This window comes from Pipra filicauda, unplaced genomic scaffold (assembly GCF_003945595.2).
Source record: "Pipra filicauda isolate LSUMZ 115617 unplaced genomic scaffold, ASM394559v2 scaffold23_size5868930_pilon, whole genome shotgun sequence".
Classification (NCBI taxonomy): Eukaryota; Metazoa; Chordata; class Aves; order Passeriformes; family Pipridae; genus Pipra; species Pipra filicauda.
The window spans coordinates 2,569,855-2,592,465 of NW_024104354.1; the positions used below are offsets into that span (position 1 = coordinate 2,569,855).

General features: G+C 39.6%; 1 protein-coding gene across 2 annotated transcripts in view; it reads right to left on the reverse strand.

Annotated features, from left to right (window-relative positions):
• Nucleotides 1–9,250: 9,250 nt before the first annotated feature.
• The window catches only part of ENPP1 (ectonucleotide pyrophosphatase/phosphodiesterase 1), a 54,676-nt gene continuing 41,315 nt past the window's right edge, over nt 9,251–22,611 (reverse strand). For both annotated transcript variants that reach the window (XM_027746617.2, XM_027746618.2), the window contains exons 17-25: nt 20,589–20,676; nt 18,582–18,757; nt 17,328–17,379; nt 16,174–16,328; nt 14,742–14,877; nt 13,693–13,773; nt 12,571–12,703; nt 11,698–11,854; nt 9,251–10,882 (exon numbers count right to left, since the gene is read on the reverse strand). In XM_027746617.2, coding sequence (XP_027602418.2) covers nt 10,715–10,882; nt 11,698–11,854; nt 12,571–12,703; nt 13,693–13,773; nt 14,742–14,877; nt 16,174–16,328; nt 17,328–17,379; nt 18,582–18,757; nt 20,589–20,676 — 1,146 coding nt within the window. In that variant the 3' untranslated portion in view covers nt 9,251–10,714. The remainder of the gene's footprint in view (nt 10,883–11,697; nt 11,855–12,570; nt 12,704–13,692; nt 13,774–14,741; nt 14,878–16,173; nt 16,329–17,327; nt 17,380–18,581; nt 18,758–20,588; nt 20,677–22,611) is intronic.

Genomic DNA, 22,611 nt, shown 5'->3' on the forward strand with positions numbered 1-22,611 from the left:
ATGTGCCCTCTAATACAACATTCCACTCTACAAATGTGAATCTTACCCTTTGGATAACTACGTGCAATGAGGATTTTTAGTTCTGGTTCTCCTGATTTTTGCAAGAATATAATGAGCATGGCAAATCTTGGAAGTACAGCCAGCCTTAAGAGTGCAAGGACTATCTGGATAAAAACTTGTTTTCTGTATGAAGAAATAGTAGATTTTCTATATGCAGAAATAAAGCAAAACTCTTCTGTCCTTAAAAGTGTTTTAATTTCATACAGTTGAAAAGCAAATTAGAAGCTATTTATGTAATGTTTTCTTTGGCTCCTGCCTGGCATTCTCCATAGACCTTATCACAAAGCTATTTAAAAACAATATGTATATTCGCTAGTAACCACACAGAGACATATACAATGGCCCTCTCAACACAAATCAGAGCCAAACGTGCAACTGTGACACTGGCTGATAAAATCGCTTTGTGCTGTGTGGTTACTGCTGATTGTGGGAGGCAGCAGATTCTTCTTCCAAATAGTTAACAGTTTGGCCTAAGATCTCTCTAAGATTATTTATTAGACTTCATTAAACCAGTCTGTGAATATTTTTTTGCTCTGTATATCCATACCAGGACAACTTGTGGGCTAGTAGGATTGCATAGAAACATCCTGTCCTGCACTCACATCTGTATTTTGTCTGTCTGCTTTTCCAGAACAAGGAGGAGGCACAAGTCATTCTGTCATTTTATTTCATGAGTTCGTTTAGATAAAAAGGACTTTATTGATGAAGCAATTTTGGAGTTTATCATTTCTGTTAGATGATGGTGTTAATAGACGGTGTAGGAAGTACAGCAATATATTCTCATATTTAACCTAGCTAGCACTTAATACACCACCTGAACCAGTATCAGACTACCAGCTCCTGAAACACCAAATACGGCCTATGCTGGGTACTACAAAGACTCTGTGGGGTCCCAGTTGGCGCAGGGCTCTGCCAGACTTAAAGCCGGACCACGGCAGTGAGACCGGGCTCTTTCTCTGCATCACACTGACACCGTGTGGCTGCTCCGCAGCGGCGGCAGCTGCAGCCGCCTTTTCCTCTGAGTACAAACTTTGCCTCCGTAGGATGGCAAGCTCATTATGCTCTTTTTGGTAGTAGGTATTTAATGTCTCACTTGAAAAAATTCGTGTGAGTTAAGCGTAGATTTGTTTGGAACATAGGAAATCTTTCTTATTTTCTCAAAGTGTATTAAACTACACACCTCTGCCTGAGCACCATGGATTACTTAGATATATGAAATACACTTTGTGCATCATTGTTACCTGTATTAAAGATGCAGAAAATAAAACTCAAGCATGTGGTTAAAATTCCTCTGGAACCAGCTTGCAAGTCACGGGATGAGGCCTCACTGATCTCCTTTCTCTTCTGCTTTGGGCTGTTGCCATGCTTTGAACTGGCAGCGGGCAGCAGAACGGGAGCCAATGCAAACCCTCCCTGGGCAGCGTCTCACTTCCCAATAGCAATCATCCTGGAAGAACAGATTACTATAATATGACACAATACATCACAGTAATTGTTACCATAAGGTACCTGGTAAAATAATCCATAACGAGGCTTTATTAATTAAAGACAATAATAAAGAAGAGTATATTTTAATTGTCTTTCTTTTTATATTGCATGCTTCTTAAAAACTATCCAATGCTCCAAGGTTCAAGTTTTAGGATGAGCAGATCTTGTTTCTCCTCCTCTGGGTACAGATTCTCACATGGGTTTTGGGCTCTGTCAGAAGTCCATGACATTATCTTATACACTTATACCTCTTTTTTTTTTTTTTTTTTAACATTTGAATAATTATGTTACAGTAAGTTTTTAGGTTAAGTTGTTGAAAGGGATCATTTCCTTTCTGACTTCTTCAACATGCATAGACAATGAGTCACATGCATTTTGTGTAGGTTTGGTCTCCTAAACAGGTCTTTGAGTCTGATGCTCTGGATTTAACCCAAACCTACTGTAAAAAAATTCTGATCCATCTCCATACTTGAGACCCAATTACTGTGTAATGGATTTGAACATACAAATGGGCCAGAGGGCTGCTGTGCCTTGTTCTTACATGCTTTATGCTGCAGCTGACCCCCAGCCAAATTGTGGAGCAGAGCCTGGTACATGGACAGCTACACTACTTAGATTCAAAAAAGTGGTAAGAAATGCTGTATGTTTGTTAGGTGCATACATTTCCTTCATAAGTAAAGATGTTTTCTACAACCCATTTGAATAACATCTTTATTCAATATTAGCAATGATGGACTGGCCATTCTTAGTCACTCAGAACCAGAGATTCACCTGAGATTTCTTTTCCTTACTCTGCTCCTTAACAGCACCATGTACCTCATCTGCATGAGCAAAGAACAGAGACTTTTTAGAGGTACATTTCATCAGATCACCTTTCCCAGGTGAACAACTTTTAACAAGGGGTCTTCACAGAACTTCAGACCTATGGCAGTGTTTTCTTAACTAACCAGGCTGGAAATGCTCAGTAAGTCTCAGACCTGGCACAGGACCCAGAGACCTTGAGATACCAGTACCACTCGGTCAGGCAGGTGTCAGAAAAACCTCTTCACTCTCCTAGTGTAAACCCCCTTCTTGGAAAGGAAGGTGTCTTGTGGATAGCCCAACTTTGTGCTCACCATCAGCCTGGTCATAACTGACCAATTTCTTCAGATTCTAAATCTCTACCAAGAGTTACATCCTGTAACTACTTGTGCACAAGTATTGCTCTCACGTTGCTGGTTTGAGAATCCAGATTAGCAAATGTTTCCTTACATAGTTTTCTTTACATGGAAATTCTTCTACTCCTTTTTTTGATGTTAAGGTAGTGGCTCAGCCAAGCAGGTCTAAAAACATGCTCAGGTTAACTTCTTTCCTGAGCATGATATTCCCCACATAAGTATTTTGCATTGTGATTCAGCCTTAACACTGATGTTCTAGCTGTTTTTAGGACAGTTTTGAAATTCTTATCGTACACACACCCTAACAAAACCATTAGCTACATAAAGTGTCACTTCTTATACCATCAGTATCTGCTATATATTACATCTGAGAAAACCATCTTCCAATGAGAGAGCTAAAATCAATGAACACTCTGTTTTTAAAGATGGGACTTTAGGAAACTGTGTGCCATTTACCAAGCCCTCAAAATTTCTCTAACAGTGGGAATTATTTCTTTTTTACACATTTATCCAAGTCCTTTGGGCCAAAACAGCCTTTTGATTATTGGCTTTTTCTCTTTTAAGAAGCCATGTGATTTTCACAACTGATAGACCTATTCCACCCAACTCCCAAAGCACTACCCATTTTTTTATGTCCTTTCAGTAATAGAATATTTGCACTCTTGCTGAAATATTTACAGCTCTGTAATTTTTGTGGACTCTGATATTAAGCTCCACATAACTTTTTCTTTTAGGTAGGGCTTTTTCTTGTAATGATTTGGGTTCACCATCATGTATTTGATAACAAAAATGTTCATCTTTCAAAAGCTTTATTCTAGCATGGATGATTTTTTGGCAAATTGTCATTGTGAAGGATTCAGTGTGGATGTTGCGGGAATCTCCACACTTCCTATATTCAAGGAGCTACAGGTCAAGAAGCTACATGAAACCAAGTGCTGAATCTGAGCAGATGTCATCAACTGTTCTCCCAGAGCTACAGCTCTACTTTCTTCCTCAATGTGTTTTCTGATCTTCCCAAGTTTGAACTCTTCTCTACTCCATGTGAACAGCATATCAAAGTCCTGTTCTCTGAAACTTGAGATCTGCAGCTAATTTTGTCGACTTAATGAAAACAGTCTTTACCACCCAAACTATTAGCTGACTTTCCTCTGAAGTCATAAACATTCATTGTCATAATACCAATCCACCTCTCCCATTTCCCATTTGTATCAGGCTATTTTGGCTGCAATTTGTTCTGATCTTGCAGCATATGGGGGCAGGGACTCTGGGGTCATGCTTTTATTGGTTTTGGTTTTCTTTTTTTTTTTTTTTTGCAGAAAGCTATGGACAACCAGGTTTATATTAAGTAAGCTCCAAGATGACATCCATTTCTGCAAGACATCCCAAGAACAATTGTTTTCCCCAGTGATTAGGTGGTTGATACAGAATCATACTGCATTTCTGCTCTGCTGAAGCCAGCAGTGGAAGTTAGCAATGTGCATTTTACGTGAGTTTAGATCACTTGCATAAGAAAGTGCTAACATCTGTAGTGTAATTAGTTCTACTGGCATGTTTGATACACAGGATATACAGAATTTATATGAAAAAATTCCTCAGTGATAGAAAGTCATAGCATAATGTTCTTTTGCAGCATTTTGATTCATTGCACCTCATTAATTCAGGCTTCCCCGTGATCTCATCTCTAAAATTTGCACTGGGTTAGCTAATTACAAGAGTGGGAAGTACTTCATAAGAAGCCTAGGAAAGCCCATTATTTTTCATGTGGTTTACCTGGATTTCTACCGTCCTGGGGACATATTTCATTAGAAAATGTACACTGAGCAAAAGAGATCGTTAACCAGTTTTCCCAGATCAGGCCAGAAGAGGGCCAGATATCACCAGCAAATGCAGCTGTGTTTACTATTTTTTCAAAGTAAAATGTATCCATACATGATTATCAAACTGCATTTCCATAAGCAATTTATTTTGAACAGGAGAAGCAAGTGTACATCATTCCTTTCTCTGGTGTAAAAAGGCTAAGTGCAATTTTAGACCTAGTTACAGCACTGTAACAAAGAGCATTATTAATTTTTTTATAGTGGGCTGTGCCATCTTCTGCAGCCAGAAGGTGCAAGATTTAAAAATGAATTCATCGTCCTTAAGAAGCACGTTTTTTGCCACATAGAAATTCTAAGCTCTGGCACAGATACAGGATGGCAAACTTAAGGCATCCAGCACAGGGATTTGAAGAGACATAAACAAATTCTCTGTCAAGGCACAGAGAGACTGGTGCTGAAGTGCAGTTTTGCCAGGGTACCCTAAACGCAGAGACTCCTACTAACTAGATTGGAAGTTAGCAAATGCGACACATATCTACAAGAAGGGCTGGAAGAAGGATCCAGGGATCGACATGCCTGTCAGCCTGACCCTGGTGCCAGGGAAGGTCATGGACCACATCATCTGAGTGATGATGGCACATACATACATATCCAGAGGGTCAGGCCCAGTTAGCATGGGTTTATGAAAGGCAGATCCTTCCTGACCAACTTGGCCTTTTATGACAAGGGGACCTGCCCAGTGGAGGAGGGAAATATTGTGGATGTATTCTACCCAAACTTTAGTAAAACTTTTGACATTATTTTCCACAGCATTCTCTTGGAGAAATTGGCTGCTCCTGGCTTGGGTGAAAAACTGGCTGAACAGCTGAGCCCAGAGAGTAGTGGTGAAAGGAGTTACACCCAGCTGGCAGCCAGTCGTGAGTGGGGTTTCCCCGGGCTCGGTACTGGGACCAGTCCAATTTAACATCTTCATTGATGACTTGCATGAGGGGACTCAGAGTCAGTTCACAGACGACACCAGGCTGAGCAGGAGCGTTGATCTGCTGGAGTGCAGGAAGGCTCTACAGAGGGATTTGGACAGGCTGGATTTGATAGGTCAAGGCCAATTGTATGAGGTTCAATAAAGTGAAGTGCTGGGTCCTGCACTTAGGTCACAACAACCCCATGTAATCCTCCAGTCTTAGGACAGAGTGGCTGAAAAGCTACCTGATGGAAAAGGACGTGGAGGTGCTGATCAACAGTGGCTGAACATGAGCCAGCAGTGTGTCCAGGTGGCCAAGAAGGCCAAGGGCGTCCTGTCCTGTATCACTAGTAGTGTGGCCAGCAGGACTAGGGCAGTGATCGTTCCCCTGTACTCAGCACTGGTGAGGCCGTGTCTTGAATCCTGTGTCCAGTTCTGGGCTCCTCACTACAAGACACACAATGAGTTGCTGAAGTGTGTCCAGAGAAGGGCAATGAAGCTGGTAATGAGTCTGAAGCACAAGTCTTATGACGAGCATGTGAGGGAGCTGGAGTTGTTTAGCCTGGAGAAAAGAAGGCTCAGAGGTGACCTTATTGCTCTCTACAACTACCTGAAAGGAGGTTGTAGCCAGGTGGGTGTTGGTCTCTTCTCCCAAGTAACAAGATGAGAGGAAAACAGCCTCAAGCTGAATCAGGGGAAGTTTAGTTTGGATATTGGAAAAATTTCTTCACTGAAAGGGCTGTCAATCACCAGAACAGGCTGCCCAGGGAAGTGGTTGGATCACCATCCTTGGAGCTATTTAGAAGACATGGATGTGGCACTTAGTGACATGGTTTCATAGTGGACTTGGCAGTGTTGGGTTACTGGTCTTAGATCTTAGAGATCTTTTCCAACTTGAATAATTCTATAATTCTATGACTTTCAGCCATGCATATGTGTCTTATGGACATGACCAAATGGCAATTCTGCTGTCTTCTGATCAGGGGGAGATCAGTGCAGAGGTTTGGGGTGACTCAAAATACTTCCATTCCCCTGTATTTGTTTTACTTCGGTAAACTAAAAATAGGAAGGACTAAACCTGCAATAAATGGCAACACGAATATAACACATGTTGTGACTGAGGAGAAATACAATAATTTGCAATGGCATCCTCCAAAATCTGTTGCCAGGCTTCCATAATTATTCCAAGTTTGTCCATGGTCTCCATAGCAGCCTTTCCTGAGGCTTGAGGCCGGTGTAATGACTCACAGTGGTTCACTGAAGGACTCAACTTCTTTCCAAAGGAGTCTGAGTCACAGGATGCCAAACCTGGATTGGTTTCCTGTAATATAGAGGTTCCCAAGCTATGGCAGACATACCACTCATGGTACACAAGCCACCTCAGCGTGGTGCTCCAAAACCTCCCAGACAGTGCCACAGGGTATACAAGAGTAAGCAGGAGATGTTGCTGCTACTGGCAAACAAACAAAATTCTTTGGAAACTTCTGCTTTAGTAAGTTGCTGAACTCATACTGACTCTGTCCCTCTATTCCTCAGAAGGGTAACAACAGTTTACCACAGCACAGTAGTAAAAGCACTGAATATAGACCTTGTTGTGAGCCCTGGGCTGGTTTCCTGAACTCATTAGTGGTGCCACTGTGGGCACAGTGTTACAGCAGCTGCCCTGCAACCTGCAGCAGAAGTTTCTCACAGAGTTCTCACTCATGAGCATCCACTCTGGAGTAGTACAATGCGCAACTCATCCTGGCACACACACCTCCTCAGCAACAGGCTTGAGTTTTGCAGCAGATTTTAGAAGAAGGGAAGTCAGAAATGCAATCTTTCCTCCTAGATGACCATCCTAACCACAGGCACAGATTTAGGCTTTCCTTTATATTCCTTTTTGTCTTCTGGTCCCCATGAATCTCATTTTCCTGGAAAAGTGGGTGTTCTCCCATGCAGCAGAGAGCTAGCTCCTCCCAACTTGCCAAGTACAGTTTATAACCTTATATTTAAAGGGATAATTTTGTGCTTTGAATCTCCTCAGACTAAGGAAAGGCAGGAGTCCAGGCCACCCACTCGCTGGATGACACAGGGCAGCCTCTGGAAGGTGCTCTTAGCAGATGCCTGTTGTGTACTAGGCTGGACACTGTGGTTTAGTGGATGCTGGCTATGTCAAGAAGAGATGTACCCGAACAGGCCTATCTGAAACACACAGGTAGTTAGATATTGCTTCACTTTATTAAAACACATTGAATCCTGAGGCAAATAAGAGTAAGAAACCCATAACACATTAGTAAAGCAAATTACCTCACAACTACTGATGGCAGCAACCAGTGATATAAATCTGTGCTACGTGAATACCTCTGAAGGCACAACTCCACATCCATTTTTTTCAGCAGCAAAACCATCCCAAGGTGTCCTCCACTCCTCATTCCTACCTCACCATCCCAGAGCTATCAGCTTCTCAGGTACATTAAGGCTTGCTTGCATGCATTTCATGACTTATTTCATTCCCTAACCAGTCCACTCCACTGGTTAACTCATCCCACAGTTAGACAGCCCATACCTACAATGGATGTTCCTTATTGTAACTTCAAGTCATCTTTCTTTTCTCCCTGAGCATAATGTCACAAGGACCAGATTAGCTCTGTCTACCCTGGAACAATCTTTAACATCTGTGAAGGCTCCTACCACCCCTCTCCTCAGACATCCTCTCCTTTTCCTAAAAAAACATCATTGCTTAGGAGATGGAGACAGACCAGCCCCTTCCCTGCTATTGGTGGGCATCAGTTGCAGCCTACAGCAGCTCCTGGTGCCATCCCTGAGAAGGTCTGGTGACATATGACACTGCTAGGCACATCCAGACCGATGACCTGTATTCTGCCCCTCCATTGTCTTTTTTTACCTGAAAGGCCAGGCTACACAACAAAGAAACAGTTACATTGAATAACACTGTCAAGTCACAACACTATTGCTATGACACCTTCCAGCTTCACCTACTGAGAAGGCTCTGATACCACATATCAACTGAAACAGGAAACATTTTACATCCAAATGGACAAAGCTGTAGGCTTTTTTTCAGAACTGAGTTTGATGGTGGCTGTAGCATTGCTCCTTAAGGCCCACTGGCCTTCCAGAACACAACCGAGTATCTGCCATCCTGGGGTATCACCAGCCACTGGATATCAGGACTAGCACTAGCATTTATTCATATGCTCTGATACCATCCTTATAAATGTTCTTAAAAATCAAAGATGAAGAAATTAAGTGAGCAAAACTACTTACACTAAGATTAAATCAGGGTAACTCTCTTCCTTGTCAAGTTGACTTGTCAATTTCTGACAAAGCCATATCCCAAACCTCTCTTGATGACCATAGTGGCTTTCACAACTGCTTTTCATTCCAAAATCCTCCCTGCATCAAACTAGCAGTCATCTGCTTGAAGCCTATCCTCTTCCCTTTTTACCCACGAGCTGGGCTAGCCCTGTCTTTTAATTGAAACTGGCATCACTTCACTTTCTCAAGATGTCAACATCTCTTCTATTTGCATTCAAGAGACAATATCAGTTCTAGAAAAAAAAGAGATTAGTCTTTGATAATCTTTCTCCTACCTTCCCCTTCCAATAATGAATGTAACTAATATTGCAGCTGGAGATGTTATCTAGAAATCACAGAGCAAGGATTGAAGCAACTCCCTTTCCATACCCAAAAAATAATGTGAAATAGTGCTCTGTATCTGCATCAGTAAGTAGCATTTAGTACAGAAAGGGTCATGAACAGCGTACTACTTCTGATGGTTTTATTGGTCACAGGCAATGTTACAAAGCAGTTACATTGAATAATGCTGTCACAGTCCTATCATAATGTGAGGTTGCTACAACACATTTGGATTTCACACAGTGAAACTATTTTAGGTAAAAAGAAAATCATACTCATAACATAAGATCAAGAAAATATATTTGGTTAAAAGAAAAATGGTCCCAGAATTTCAGCCCACTCAAACTGAAGTTAATGGAAAAGCTTCCTCTGACTTCAGCAGGCTCTGAATCCAGCCTTCAACATGCCCTGACCAAGCTGTAAGGTAAAATGTCTCTCTGCTCAGTCACAGGCTCTTTCTTCTTCTGACATACTTGTGCGTGCTGTGTTTTCTTCTTTTTAAGTGAGAACAACATAAATGTGTAATTGACTATGTCAAATTTCATACATAACAGAGCCAATGTTGGGTCATTTAGAGAGTGGGAGAATTACAAAGGTAATAGCATGTGTACTGGAAAAGCAGGGAATTCCTACACTCCTGAGTGCCTGTAGCAGCTGTTTGTGTAGCCTGAAAGTTTCCAAGAAAGCTCATTACATGGTTCTTCAGAGTTTGCATCTCTGCCATCATCTGTGCATTCAAAAATGGGATTTCAAAACCACAGCTGACAAAATCATGTACCAAACTAAGAAACACATCTTTGCTTCAATAAAGTGAAATCTTTTAATCAAATTCAAGTTCAGTTTGAAATAAGATAATTATTTCTAGGAGCTCAGAAATATCCCTGAATCAATTTCTTTTCATTTATAGGTGACTTGATGCATCCTATACCGCTCGTTCAGAGGATGCATGTACAACATGCAAATTGTGCATCAAATTCGCCGCTGGTTTTGGAGCCACCAGAGGGCACCGACACGCCAAGGCTTGCCAGCCCACGGAATTCCTGTAGCCAGGAGTCTTTTCCATGCCGTGGAAGTTTTAGTTACCGGTCTTACTAACCAAACTATAGCTTCTTGCACTATAATGCTGCATTATTTTGTGAGACCCAAAAACTCAGAATGTAATTCACGCTTCAAGGAAAACTGCAATGAGAAGTGCTGTTGTTCAGATTTCAACGGTCACAAAGAATGTATTTTTAAAGTAGCATATTGATCATAACCCATGCTTTATGAATTTCTCCCTCTCCAGTGCATATCAAAGATAACATTTGTGTTCATGTCTCAGACTATGATGACCAAACGCTGTTAGCATAATAATGGACAAGGCTCTACCACATCCAAGTGGCAATGACAGGAGCTGCCATCCTATGTCACAAGCATAGTCCATCAGGAGTCCCTGAGATACAAATATGGCACCCACTCTCCTCCCTACTGGCATTTTGGTCAAGAGTTCTCAATAAATGTTCCAGCTTATTTAAAAAAAGTGTTTTCATTAATTAAAAACAGTCTATTTACAAATCAGTTGTGAAATGGATAATAACATTCCATAGGAAAAATCAGACTGACTCAAAAGTTGGTAAATATGTTTTTAACTGTAAAATCTCAGATACTGGCTGGTTTCTGTCTTGATAGAAGCTGAGTCCCGTAATTAATTCTATATCTCTGATCCGAGCTGTATGAAATTTCATTCTCTCTTCAACCCACATGGACTCAGACTTGCCATCCTATTGGGACAGAGGAAAAAAAAAAAAAAAGGGTTGTTAAAATTTTTTCTGATATACATTTAAATTATTAACAAAGAAAATTTTGATGTTTTATAAAGACAGAAACCAGTAACTGTTGGCAAACATCTAACAAACAGAGTGTGCAGGATTATAAAAATTTAGAAGCTTGTCTGAATTCAGTACTTGCTGTTACTTCCTCAAGTATACAAAACTTGTAGCTACACCAGATCTATCCATCATCTCTTTGATAAAACTATTTCTGAGAGCTGTGCCTGACTTGAGTAGTGACTTCTGTAACCCCTTGCTGCAGGATAGGTCTATACACTTTCCACACTTCTTTTCTCATGTATATGGAGGGGAGCTATGTGCATTCCCATCACAATACCAAGATACCTGAACTAGAAGCAACCAGTACTCTTCAGGAACATCTGTGTTTTCTTCTGGGAATGCATATGCCTTCGTATTGACCTTTCATTGTGGGTGACTCCCCCTAGAAGCTCTTTATCCTTCTCAGCTGTTGACTGGATAGTTGCATTACAGAAATCTATGTATATATCACATTGATGGTCTTGGTATACTCTGACTTCACTCTGCTAACAAAGTTTTGCTCGTTGACCAGGGAACTTTTATTTTCACATCTGATCATACATAGAGACTTTAACATCATTCTGTCTACAAAAATGCTGTCTTCTCTCTCAAGATGATCATGATAGGCTGTACCATTCTTACAGGTTTTAAGTAGTAATCACCATATCCAAGCAAAACAAGCTCAAGCTTGACTTCAGATGTTCATGGGGACTGAAGAGACTACTTACTGCACAGCTTTCACTGTTGTCTTCTCTGTGAGGTACAATGAAAGACAAGGCATCTAGAGACCCTTCACACTCTAGAGGAGTTTCAGAAGTATTTTTACAGCTAGTCAGCACAATGAAGAAGTGGGATGGAACTAGAACTTCTGAATTACCAGGGTATCTGAAATACAAAAGATCTTTCTGTAAATCCACCAAATCATACTTGCACAAAGAACAAATGACAGTAATCAGCTGTATTCTGGCATATCAATTTTAGCAATTCACCTATTTTTCCCAAAGAAAGATTAGATTTGGAAGGAAAACTCCATATTAGTATTCTGCAAATCAAGTTTGTCTTGTAGGCTGATTTAAGTAACACGTTTGATGAGGTATGACAAACTGATTTGTCATAAAAATGTGTAAAACTGAAGAGTTGATGAAGAGTTCAGCTCAAGCCCATCCACCTGTTGGCTTGAACCAATTTTGCTAATTAGCATAACTCACAACTTGTAGTGGAACACTGCCAGCTCAGGAAGTGTCAACCATGCCACTAGGGTAAGTCCTTGCCTCATCCTCTCCTAGAGGCAATGTCCTAAGTTTTCAGGCTAGCAGACATTCTTGCACATGAAACAGCTTCTCTTACACTTCACCTTCAGGTTTTAAGATAACAAATTTTGGAGGTGCATTTTCTTTTTGTACTTGTTGCTTCTTTCTTAACTTTACTTTTCTGCATCTGCTTAGAGCGATTTGTCTGTCTCTCTGAACTGATATAACCTGACAAGGGCCCATCTCCGCAAGATTTCTTTCAAAAGAAGGATGCTTGTTAGACCACTTTTGATACTTTTAGACCACTAATGGAAGGAAGAAACATAGGATTAGAATGGGAAAGGTTCTCACCTTTTCAACTTTTCTGGGGTATCATAGAGCCCATCAGAATCATAATCAAACACAGGACCACTGACTACATTGACACCATTCCTGGCTGCAGCATGTTCAGGTAGCAGGTATTGATGGAAGTAGTTCCATAACACTGAAACACAGTAATAGAAGAGTGAAATAATCTCCAAGATAGAAGCTGCTAATACAACTCTACAGAGTCTTCAGTGGAGTATAAACTGACATATAAGCTAGGAAAACAATAAATTCTATAGGTGTTTAGTTTTTGAAGGTTGCATCTAACTGGGCAGCAGCATGGACTGCAGTATCTCCTGGCGTTGTGGTTTCACAGTCACCCTACCCACAAACCTGACTGAGGCATAGTGGTGCTGCTCCCTTGCGGCCTTGGCTTTTTCCTTGGAAACCAAATCGTGGAGAGACTAGAGGAGGAAAGGCCAGAGAAGATCATGCCCGCCTGTGTCTTGCCTCACTATCAAGTTGGCCTGGCTAGCTTGTACACCCATGCCTATAAGCTGGTAAGTATCTAACCTATATAATATTTTTAATTAAAATTAACAGTTGAACAATATTCCATTACAAAACAGGATATCTCTTTTGTCCAAGAAATGCCTTCTTTTTCACCCCAGGAATATGCTTAATCTCTCTCAGCCAGCCATCTCATGTTCCTTCTCTCCCAGGAAAGTCCAGGTCTTCATAACTTTTCTACTAGAGACATGAATATTTTCCTGTTTCAATAGTGACTGAAAGTATAAAATGCAACTTAATATAACTCCCATAACTATATATGGTATCTGGATTCTCTAGAACAAATTTGATATAAACCCCTGCTTAGGTGCATAGGAAAACGCAAAAAAAATGTTAAAGATCAAATGAAGACACACCGTGCTCTCATGTAATGAGCCAGTTGACTAGGAATCATTAGCTCACGACAGTGGGTCTTTTTCACAAGGATGATAATCCTACTTCAAGGAACTTTTCACTGAGGTATACAGTCGCAAGAAGTCTTATTTAACAGGGGCAGCTTAACCAGAGAACATTTGCATGGTTTGGAAGCAATCAAAAAAATCAGCAGTCTTTCTTATATTCAACTGTGCACATAAAATGTGCATACAAATAAAATACCTTTAAATGCAGGATACATTGGCACAATGTTGCTGGTAAGCAAAGCATCATAGTGAGGGCTCTCTGCATCTGTCATAAAATCTGAAGCAAAAAAAGGCAATTAATTACTTGGATTTGTTACTTGAAACTTGCATTCTCATAACATTAAGATGGAGCTGACTTAACTTCACTTTCCAAACCTGATGTGGGTCTAAGTGCTAACTTCAGTACATACTGGATTCCACCTAAAATAAATTATCTTAGTAGCAGCAGCAATTTCACTTTTGAGATATACAGTTGGTGAATTTTTGTGGGATTTAAAAATATCAGAATAGGCTTCTGAACTGGGGGGAAGGGAATAAAATTCACAACCACCAGACCAACCACCCTGACTGCAGAATCTATGCCTAAAGATAGGAGCTCTACTGGAACTCTGCAAATTACATTTGACGCAGATGTTTAAATAACCTACTACTTGGTACTCTACACAGTAAAGAGAAAAGGCCTCCAAATCACATCAGTGACAGTTCACAAACAATTTATCCACTTCTAAAGACCTAAGTATTTTGTAATATATTTGAGAATCAGAACTATGTTCCTCAGACCAATGCTGAATTTCTACACTAATGACCACATATGGCACATAACAGTATATTTCAAATAGACAATAAACTTATCAAGGCAGTTTTTTACTTTATGAAACATCCCTAAATTTTACTTTGGGTAGTTCTAACTAACACCTGTCATACTAAGCGAATTTGCAATTTTCTGGCTTGCTAGACTTTACTCGATCTTTACATGTTCCTTCCAATTTCTTCTATGAGATGCCAGTTTAGAAACCTGATAAGTTTCAAAACTTCTGGGAAGTACTAAGTGACCTTGGACAATCCATTGGATGCTTAAGTGCTTAAAATGTTTTTCTTTCTCATATGCTGAAGTGAACTGCAACAATTCAGCAACTACTGCTTCATACTCTGATTAGTTATCAAGAACATCTACAAAACACTATATCTGCTACATTACAAATTATTTAAACGAGATAAGCTATATAATGAAGGCAACCTACTTACTTGGAGGAGTAAGAAAACTGTAAGTGAGGTAAGGATGATTGTTGTAAAACAAACATGTCTGGTTTTGGTTCTGTGAAATACGAACATCTTTGTGTAAACAGTTGGAGGTATTTTCTGTAGCAGAAACCCATTTGTCCTATTGAACAAGAAGAAAGTATCATTGTTAAAAGATGACTTACAATAATTCTCTTGTTATGAGTGACTGCAGAACTCTAAATATTTAGCTGCAACTGCCTTTAACGGTGTGAAGGGACTTAAGGAAGACACAAGAATTTTTCCTCTTCCGTCAGTGGAAAACAAGCCCTTCCACCCACTTCATATATCTTGGAATTGAAGTGAACAGAACTGCAGGATTTTAGCCAAATTGAGAATAACATCTTCCAAAAGAGAATCTAGAGGTGTCCATTAGACACCTGATTTACAGCAATTGTACTTGTTCATTCAGGCTAGAAATCAGAGACACAAACAGATGTGTGAGCCACTTGTTACAGTAACTGGTTGCTTCATGACACTAACCTCAAAATATTTGGGATCAAGCAAACCGTGACAGAGTTTAGCTAAATTTAATTATAACAGTCATTATTTAAAACCTATAATCAAATTTAAAAGCATCCTCTACTATCCTAATTCTTTCTAAGCATGACATGGCTTCTAATTTTCCTCTGAATAGGAAAGGTCAACTTGAAAAAACTTCCATTCACCAGATCAGTGCCCTGCATGAACAGGTGTATCTTAGCATAGGTTTCAGGACAGCAAAGACCTGATTTATTTCCACCTCTTTTTTTCCCCAAGCAGGATTATATTGTGAGAGAAGGATCATATCAGGGCATGAACAGTTCAAGACAGTCCAGAGATTACTTTTTCAAAAGGATCTGGCCACATTACAAACACTAAGACCAGTAAACCTATGTTGAGACCACAGTTTCAGGATAGCACTGACAGACTACTATAGCAGATGTATACTGCCAAGCAGTAAGCCAGTGCAGACTCACAGGGGTTCTATATCAATACCAATGGACTCCTCACTTCCTGGTGGGTCTGCTCACTCTGGAGGCAAAACTGTTACACTCTGAGAAATGGAAAAGAGTCAAAGCCAATCCTTATCAGCATAGTGAAGTGAAGAAAAACTCTCTTGAAGTTCCTCTTTATATCTCATGTGGTTTGACTTAGTTCCCTGGGAGGTAATATTACAGAATCATTGAGGAAAACACCTCTAGAATCATCAAGTCCAACTTTTGACCAATCACCACCTTGTCAACCACACCATGGCACTAAGTGTCACATTCAGTTATTTCTGGACCACCTCCAGGGATGGTGACTCCACCACCATGGTGACTCATAGAACACACGGATCTAAGGAGCATACAGGAATAACTGACATTCAAGCATTTTACTTCTCAAGGTTGCTACAAACCTTTCTTCATATACTTACATCTTTGCTAACAGTGTATGCGCTCCACAGAGACATCCTGTAGTCCTTGCTGTATCCACTCACATAGCGGGAATGGTAAAGGAGGCAGTAATTATGTCTTTTCTGCAGAACCCTGGGCCGTCCATAGGGTAAAGTAAGTTTCTCTGTTTTCTTAACTGCAACAGAAATAGTGCTTATTACTTTTCAATTAATACTGGTCGTTAAGTATCTTCATCTTTTATACACCTTTAATTTTAAATTGCCAAACAAACAGAGAAATCACAGTAATGAAACAAAAAAATTTCATTCTTATATCAAAAGCACAGTTCCTGTGCTAAGGCAAAGGTGACAAAGCCAGTATAAAGCTTATATTTAAACCAAAACATTTTGCCATCTAAAATAGGAGGTTAATCTAAGTTGCAAAGTTAAAGTCTTTGTTGACTTTCTGTTTCAATTTAAATATATAATGTGATATCTGCTTCTATGTAACATTTAGATGAGAGAGAAACCAATTCTGGTGATTTGAAATTACTACTTTTGTAGAAACCATAAAGTTGTATGTAAAAGTGACATTTAAAGGACTAAGAAATACAGTGATCTAAACAAACAATACAGTGAAGCTGGCTGGATTTTCAAATGTATTTTCATTAAAAGTATGCTGCCACTATGATATCAGTATTTGCATTGATTTCTTATCAGATATTTCCACTTACACCATTTTAGCTTCCCATTCTGGAATGCTCATTACTTCAATGCTGGAAAAGTCAAAAGTATCAGATTATACATATGCCATAAAGACACATGTATAAGGACACACATTTATTTGAGAACAAATTGTTCAGTAGGATTGTATTCAAAAACACTGGAATCATAGAATGGTTTGGGTTGGAAGAGACCATAAAGATCATCTAGTTCCAACCCTGCTGTCAAGGGTGGGGACACCCTTCACTAGACCAAGTTGTTCAAAGCCTCATCCAACCTGGCCTTGAACACTTCCACGGATGGGGCATCCACAAATTCTCCAGACAGGACTATAGATCCAATGGTTATTTCAAAGAATTTTTACATCATTTACATAAGAGTTCCTCAGAAGTTTAAAAATACAAAATATTTGATGGTTAATAAACTTTTTTGTTAAATTTTTATCTTGTATTATTATCATCTAAAGTTCTTACCTTCTGCTTCAGTGAGATTTAAACGCTGATTAAAATCCCTTATTGGCAAGCCCTATAATTATAAAGCAAAAGCGGTGAGATTCTACAAAGTATTCTACAAAGCATACCTTGAGTTGGTATTACCCTTAAAGTACTGCATGTAACTTCTGTCTTGCAAGTCACACGTATACAGAACTCACTGACGTGTACTGCAGAGGAGCAACAGGGAATTTGCAGAAACAAATGGGGTTTGCATTTGTTTGCATCTACAGACTTGAAAACCACAGGCCAAACACAGAACAGAATAGAATCATAGAATCATAGAATCATAGAATCGATTGGGTTGGAAAAGACCTCCGAGATCATCGAGTCCAACCCTTGGTCCAAATCCAGTCCATTTACTAGATCATGGCACTCAGTGCCACGTCCAATCTGCGTTTAAAAATCTCCAGGGATGGTGAATCCACCACCTCTCTGGGCAGCCCATTCCAATGCCTGATTACTCTCTCTCTAAAGAATTTTCTCCTGATATCCAACTTAAATTTCCCCTGGCGGAGCTTAAGCCCGTGCCCCCTTGTCCTATTGCTGAGTGCCTGAGAGAAGAGACCAACCCCCACCTGGCTAGAACTTCCCTTCAGGTAGTTATAGACGGTGATGAGGTCACCTCTGAGCCTCCTCTTCTCCAGGCTAAACAACCCCAGCTCCCTCAGCCTCTCCCCATAGGACTTATGCTCCAGTCCCTTCACCAGCCTTGTTGCTCTTCTCTGGACCCGCTCCAGCACCTCAATATCCTTTCTGAACTGAGGGGCCCAGAACTGAACACAATACTCAAGGTGTGGCCTCACCAACGCAGAGTACAGGGGAAGGATCGCTTCCCTGCTCCTGCTGGCCACGCTATTTTTGATACAGGACAAGATCCCATTGGCCTTCTTGGCCACCTGGGCACACTGTTGGCTCATGTTGAGCTTCCTGTCAATTAGTACCCCCAGGTCCCTTTCAACATAACTAAGTGAAGTGAAGTGAGCAAGAACTGAATGCTTTCCCCATCAAGCTTCTGTGACATTTTTCCATGCTCTTCAGAGGTGAATGTGACTTTATATAAGCAAACTGCAAAAATTAATACACAAATACAGGCTAGCACCCGCTAACCCCAAGCAAGATTTGATTTTGAAATGAATAGTAAAGGACTGAAATATATCTGGAGAATGCAGAGCTTCACTCTTTGAATACAACACAGACTTCTATCTCCAAGACTTTCACCATTTCAGTACTTACTGCTGTCCTGCAGGAGCAGCCAAGGCTCACTGAAAAGGCTCTTTGTCCCACCACAGAGCATTCAGAAGGATGGTTTGTTTCTTTGGGATGTTGGGGGGTATAAACAGGGTTCCTTAATAGATGGTTTAGGCGTCCATGAGTTCCATTGTTTGGGGCTGGTTTCAAATCAAGCAAATCTATGAAAGAATTCAAGTGATATTAGCAGAAGGAGAAAGATTGTAATAGTTGATTGTATTGTGCTTAGAAGTATGGATGAGTCAATAAAGCTGCACTTCTTGCTGCTCACAACACCCAACAAGGAAAGCAATGTAACCTCTTTAAAAGGGACCATGCATGTTTTTAATTAGGGTTCAGGACAGTATTAGTCTGCTTATAAGGTTAAGTTCCCTCAATTAATTTTATATCAGAAAGTTTACATGCTGCCTTTTCTACATCCTATTCTTCTAATGCTTTCTGTACAGAATGGAAGAAATCTAAACATCAATGAGTGCACTTAAAAAAAAAATGATCTGTCACTGAACTCACTTCAGTGTAAGCACTCTACCCCTTCCATACAGCATACACAGAACAGCTCAGGGGGGCACAAGACGGTATTTCAATATCAACCATGATATGAGAAGACAGAAAAGCATACAAGGTTGAGAGAGACATGCTTGTTTCCTATTCCAGCAAACAACTTAAACACACAGTTTAAATACAGTATACTTGAATATTGCCACTGATCTCAAGCATTTGCCATGCTCCTCTTCAGTGTTTCCTGGATCAAACCCTTTGGTAACACTTTGTCTCTCATAGATGCAGTACAGGTTCTAACAAGAGAGGGAAGTAGACAGGAAATAGTAGAAAACAGGCGAAGACCTCAAGGGGAATAAACAAACAGAAAGTGGTAGATCTAGTGATAGACTTTTGGAGAAAGGTAACGAAGAAGGGACAAGGCAACAAGGAATAACAGAGGGAGGAAAAGGGGGCCACAACACATCTAATTTTCAGAAAAAAACAACACTTCTCTGGCACAGTGTGGTCTGCATGGTGTTAGAAAATAAAGTGAAGAACATCTGTATATGGAGCGAACAGTCTGAGATCCTCAGATACAGAAACAGACTGCATGGAACAGCACCAAGTCATGAATTCTAGAGTGACACCATAGAGAGGGGAGAAACTGGAAACCTGAGTATTGCAGAGACAACTAGCTCTAGAGCAAGATTCCAAGGCGATGGGACTACAGACTAGCAAAACACTTGCAGTCCATCAGAACACCAAAAAACTCACATATTTGAAACACCTGTTGTATTAGACAATGAGAATGAGTAGGAAAACATTCAAAGCTAGTATTAAAAGATACAATACAGAAATTAAACAAGTGACACATAAATGAGGAATTTGAGAGGGGTTTTTTACATGAAACAAGTAAAAAAAAAAGAAAAAAATCTAAATTTTATCTGAATTAAAAACCTGTTTAAATTAAGGAACTAAAATTAAAAATATGGTAAAGTGAAAAAGAAGAAAACACATGACAATATACAAGAAACCCACATAAAAAGAAGGTGTGACTGATGTAGGCTTTCTGGAAACGGGCTGCCTGGCTGCTGCACCCATAGCAATTACTCTGTTCTGCCTGAATAAGGTCACCTGAGTGATTAATCTGATAAAGCCTCTAGTTAGATATGAGAGAGAAATATCCCTTCTTCCTGATGGTAGAGAGATTGTGAAGCAGCCAGTTTTAGTAGTGGTGAGTCAAAGTGTCAGCTCTGGAGCAGCCAGAGGAATACACAGATCAATGGAAAAGAGACATACAAGGTGGCCTGACAAGGAGATCCTAAACTGCTGTTAGTCATTTAGAGATAGACCTTTCTCGGAAAAACAACAGTTTTTTATTTGTGAAAATCCACAGCAAGTCTTAAGGACGAGTTTCTAAGGACACTTAAAAATCTGTTACTAAAAGATTTACAATGCCCAAAAGATATCACATTTTACTGAACAAAAATGACCCTCATCCATTGTACTTACCACACAATAAATTATATACTTCAATGTTTTCAAATGGATCAACTTGAGTACGAAACTTGAATCCTGGTCCAAAACCAATAAAGATAGCCTAGGATTTACAGAGAAAAGTATAGTGGAATTCTGTTTAAGACAAGTTGAAATGGAAAGTATCTTCATACTCAGAGAGCATTTTCTTCCAAGAACTTAATCTTTACTTTACCAACATAGGTCAGATCAAGTCAAAAGCATAAGTTTTTCTTTTAAAAAAGAAGATGTATAAGAATAACTTTTTAAAGTAGTAAAAGAGTATTAGGAAACCCAATTCTGTTTCATTGCCTTTAGCCATTTATGAAGACCCTTGTTCTTTTCTGCTTTTGAAGAAGTTAGTAATTTTCTTAAATGCTTTAAGAGATTTAATGGAAATGTTGATCCAAAATAACCATCACATTTCATGTCCTGTAAACAATTTGGAAGCTTTTAACTTAAGGCTATAAAAACATCTGTTGGTAGCAATGTTTTAAGTGGTTTAAGCAATGAAAAGGTCATAGGCTTCTACGCCTGGTTTGCAGCTGTTCTTTCTTCTTGCACCATTTCCTGAGCTGTTCTGGACCTGATCCAGGAACACAGCCAGCTCAAAAACTTTTCTGTTTTTTTTCCTGCTGGTTCTTTTCCTTCTGGTTCAATTTGCCAACCTACTTGACACTGCAGCCGTGCAAAGCTTACGCTAGCATACAGTAGGGTTTGCTGCGTGAATAAGAACAAGGAGAGAAGGGCAACAAATGCTTAAACTCAACTGCTGCCAAAAATATTGTTTTAAAACTTATCCTGAGATATTCAGTTTATTTTTTAATGAAATGAAACAGATTATACCCATCTGTGGCATCAAGATACTGAATGAGTGATAGATGCTTTACTCTCTATAGCATCTCCCTGGGTAAGATCTCCAAGCTTTTTGCAAAAAATGCAATTGTCTCAGATTTCACAGAAGTTAAAAACTCAACTCTACCAGCTTTTTTTGAGATTAAAGCGTAATGCAGGGTGTCATTCTGCAACTATTGATACTAAAATCTGTAGGCTAATAATTTACTCAACAAGCCTAATTTGAACTAGATGAGGTAGGGACTTGCTACCTCCTTTCTCTTGATTTTGGTAATTACAGAGTATAAAATCTATGCTGTTATAATGTTAGCCACAATAAGGACAAATTATATCTGTTTTAAGACCTGTTAGGGATGCTATGAACTGACAATCCCAAGTGTCAACATTTGAATAAACATACTGAAAAAATTTACAGTTAAACTGTATCAGAGAGAAACAATATGCTAAACTGTCATTTGGCATCACATGGCCTTGCTGGTTGAAACCCATTACTAGATACACTATCAACAGGTTTTCCATTGTTAAATCAGGGAAGAAGAACAGGCCTGGAAGGGTAAACCAATACAAAATTAACACACGTTTTGGCTAACATGTTTTATGGCTGTTTTCTAAAAACAGTTTGATGCCAACACCATATAATTCTACAACACAGGAAAAAAAGGTTTTTAAGAGAAATCTCTGTGTCACATGGACTATGTAGGTCTTTTCATAAAACCTGTTTTCTCTCTTTATAGATGTCTTTACACATATTCACTGTAATAATTCCAAGTACCTCACAACTGTTTGTGAATTCTATCCTGAAAATAGCTTTCTGAAACCAAGAGTATTGCCTTTCACTTTATTGATAGCAGAAACTAAAGCAGGGATGGGTTAAGCGACTTCCTCAAATTAGATGAAACTGACTAAGAATCTGATTTCACATTTTCCTATGATCTCTTCCCATTTGTCATTAAAGAGAAGAATTTCAGGACTTTCCTTATTTTATGACTAACGTGCTTTCTCCTCAACAGACTACCTCAAAACAGTGATACATAATCTATCATGACAGAGTAGAATTACAGAGCTGGAAGATAATTTAGTCAACTTTTTAAAAGCCGAAATCAAAAGTAATTATGTTATTTCTGAAAGATGCTTGTCTGACCAGTTTTTAGGTAGTGCCTGTCAT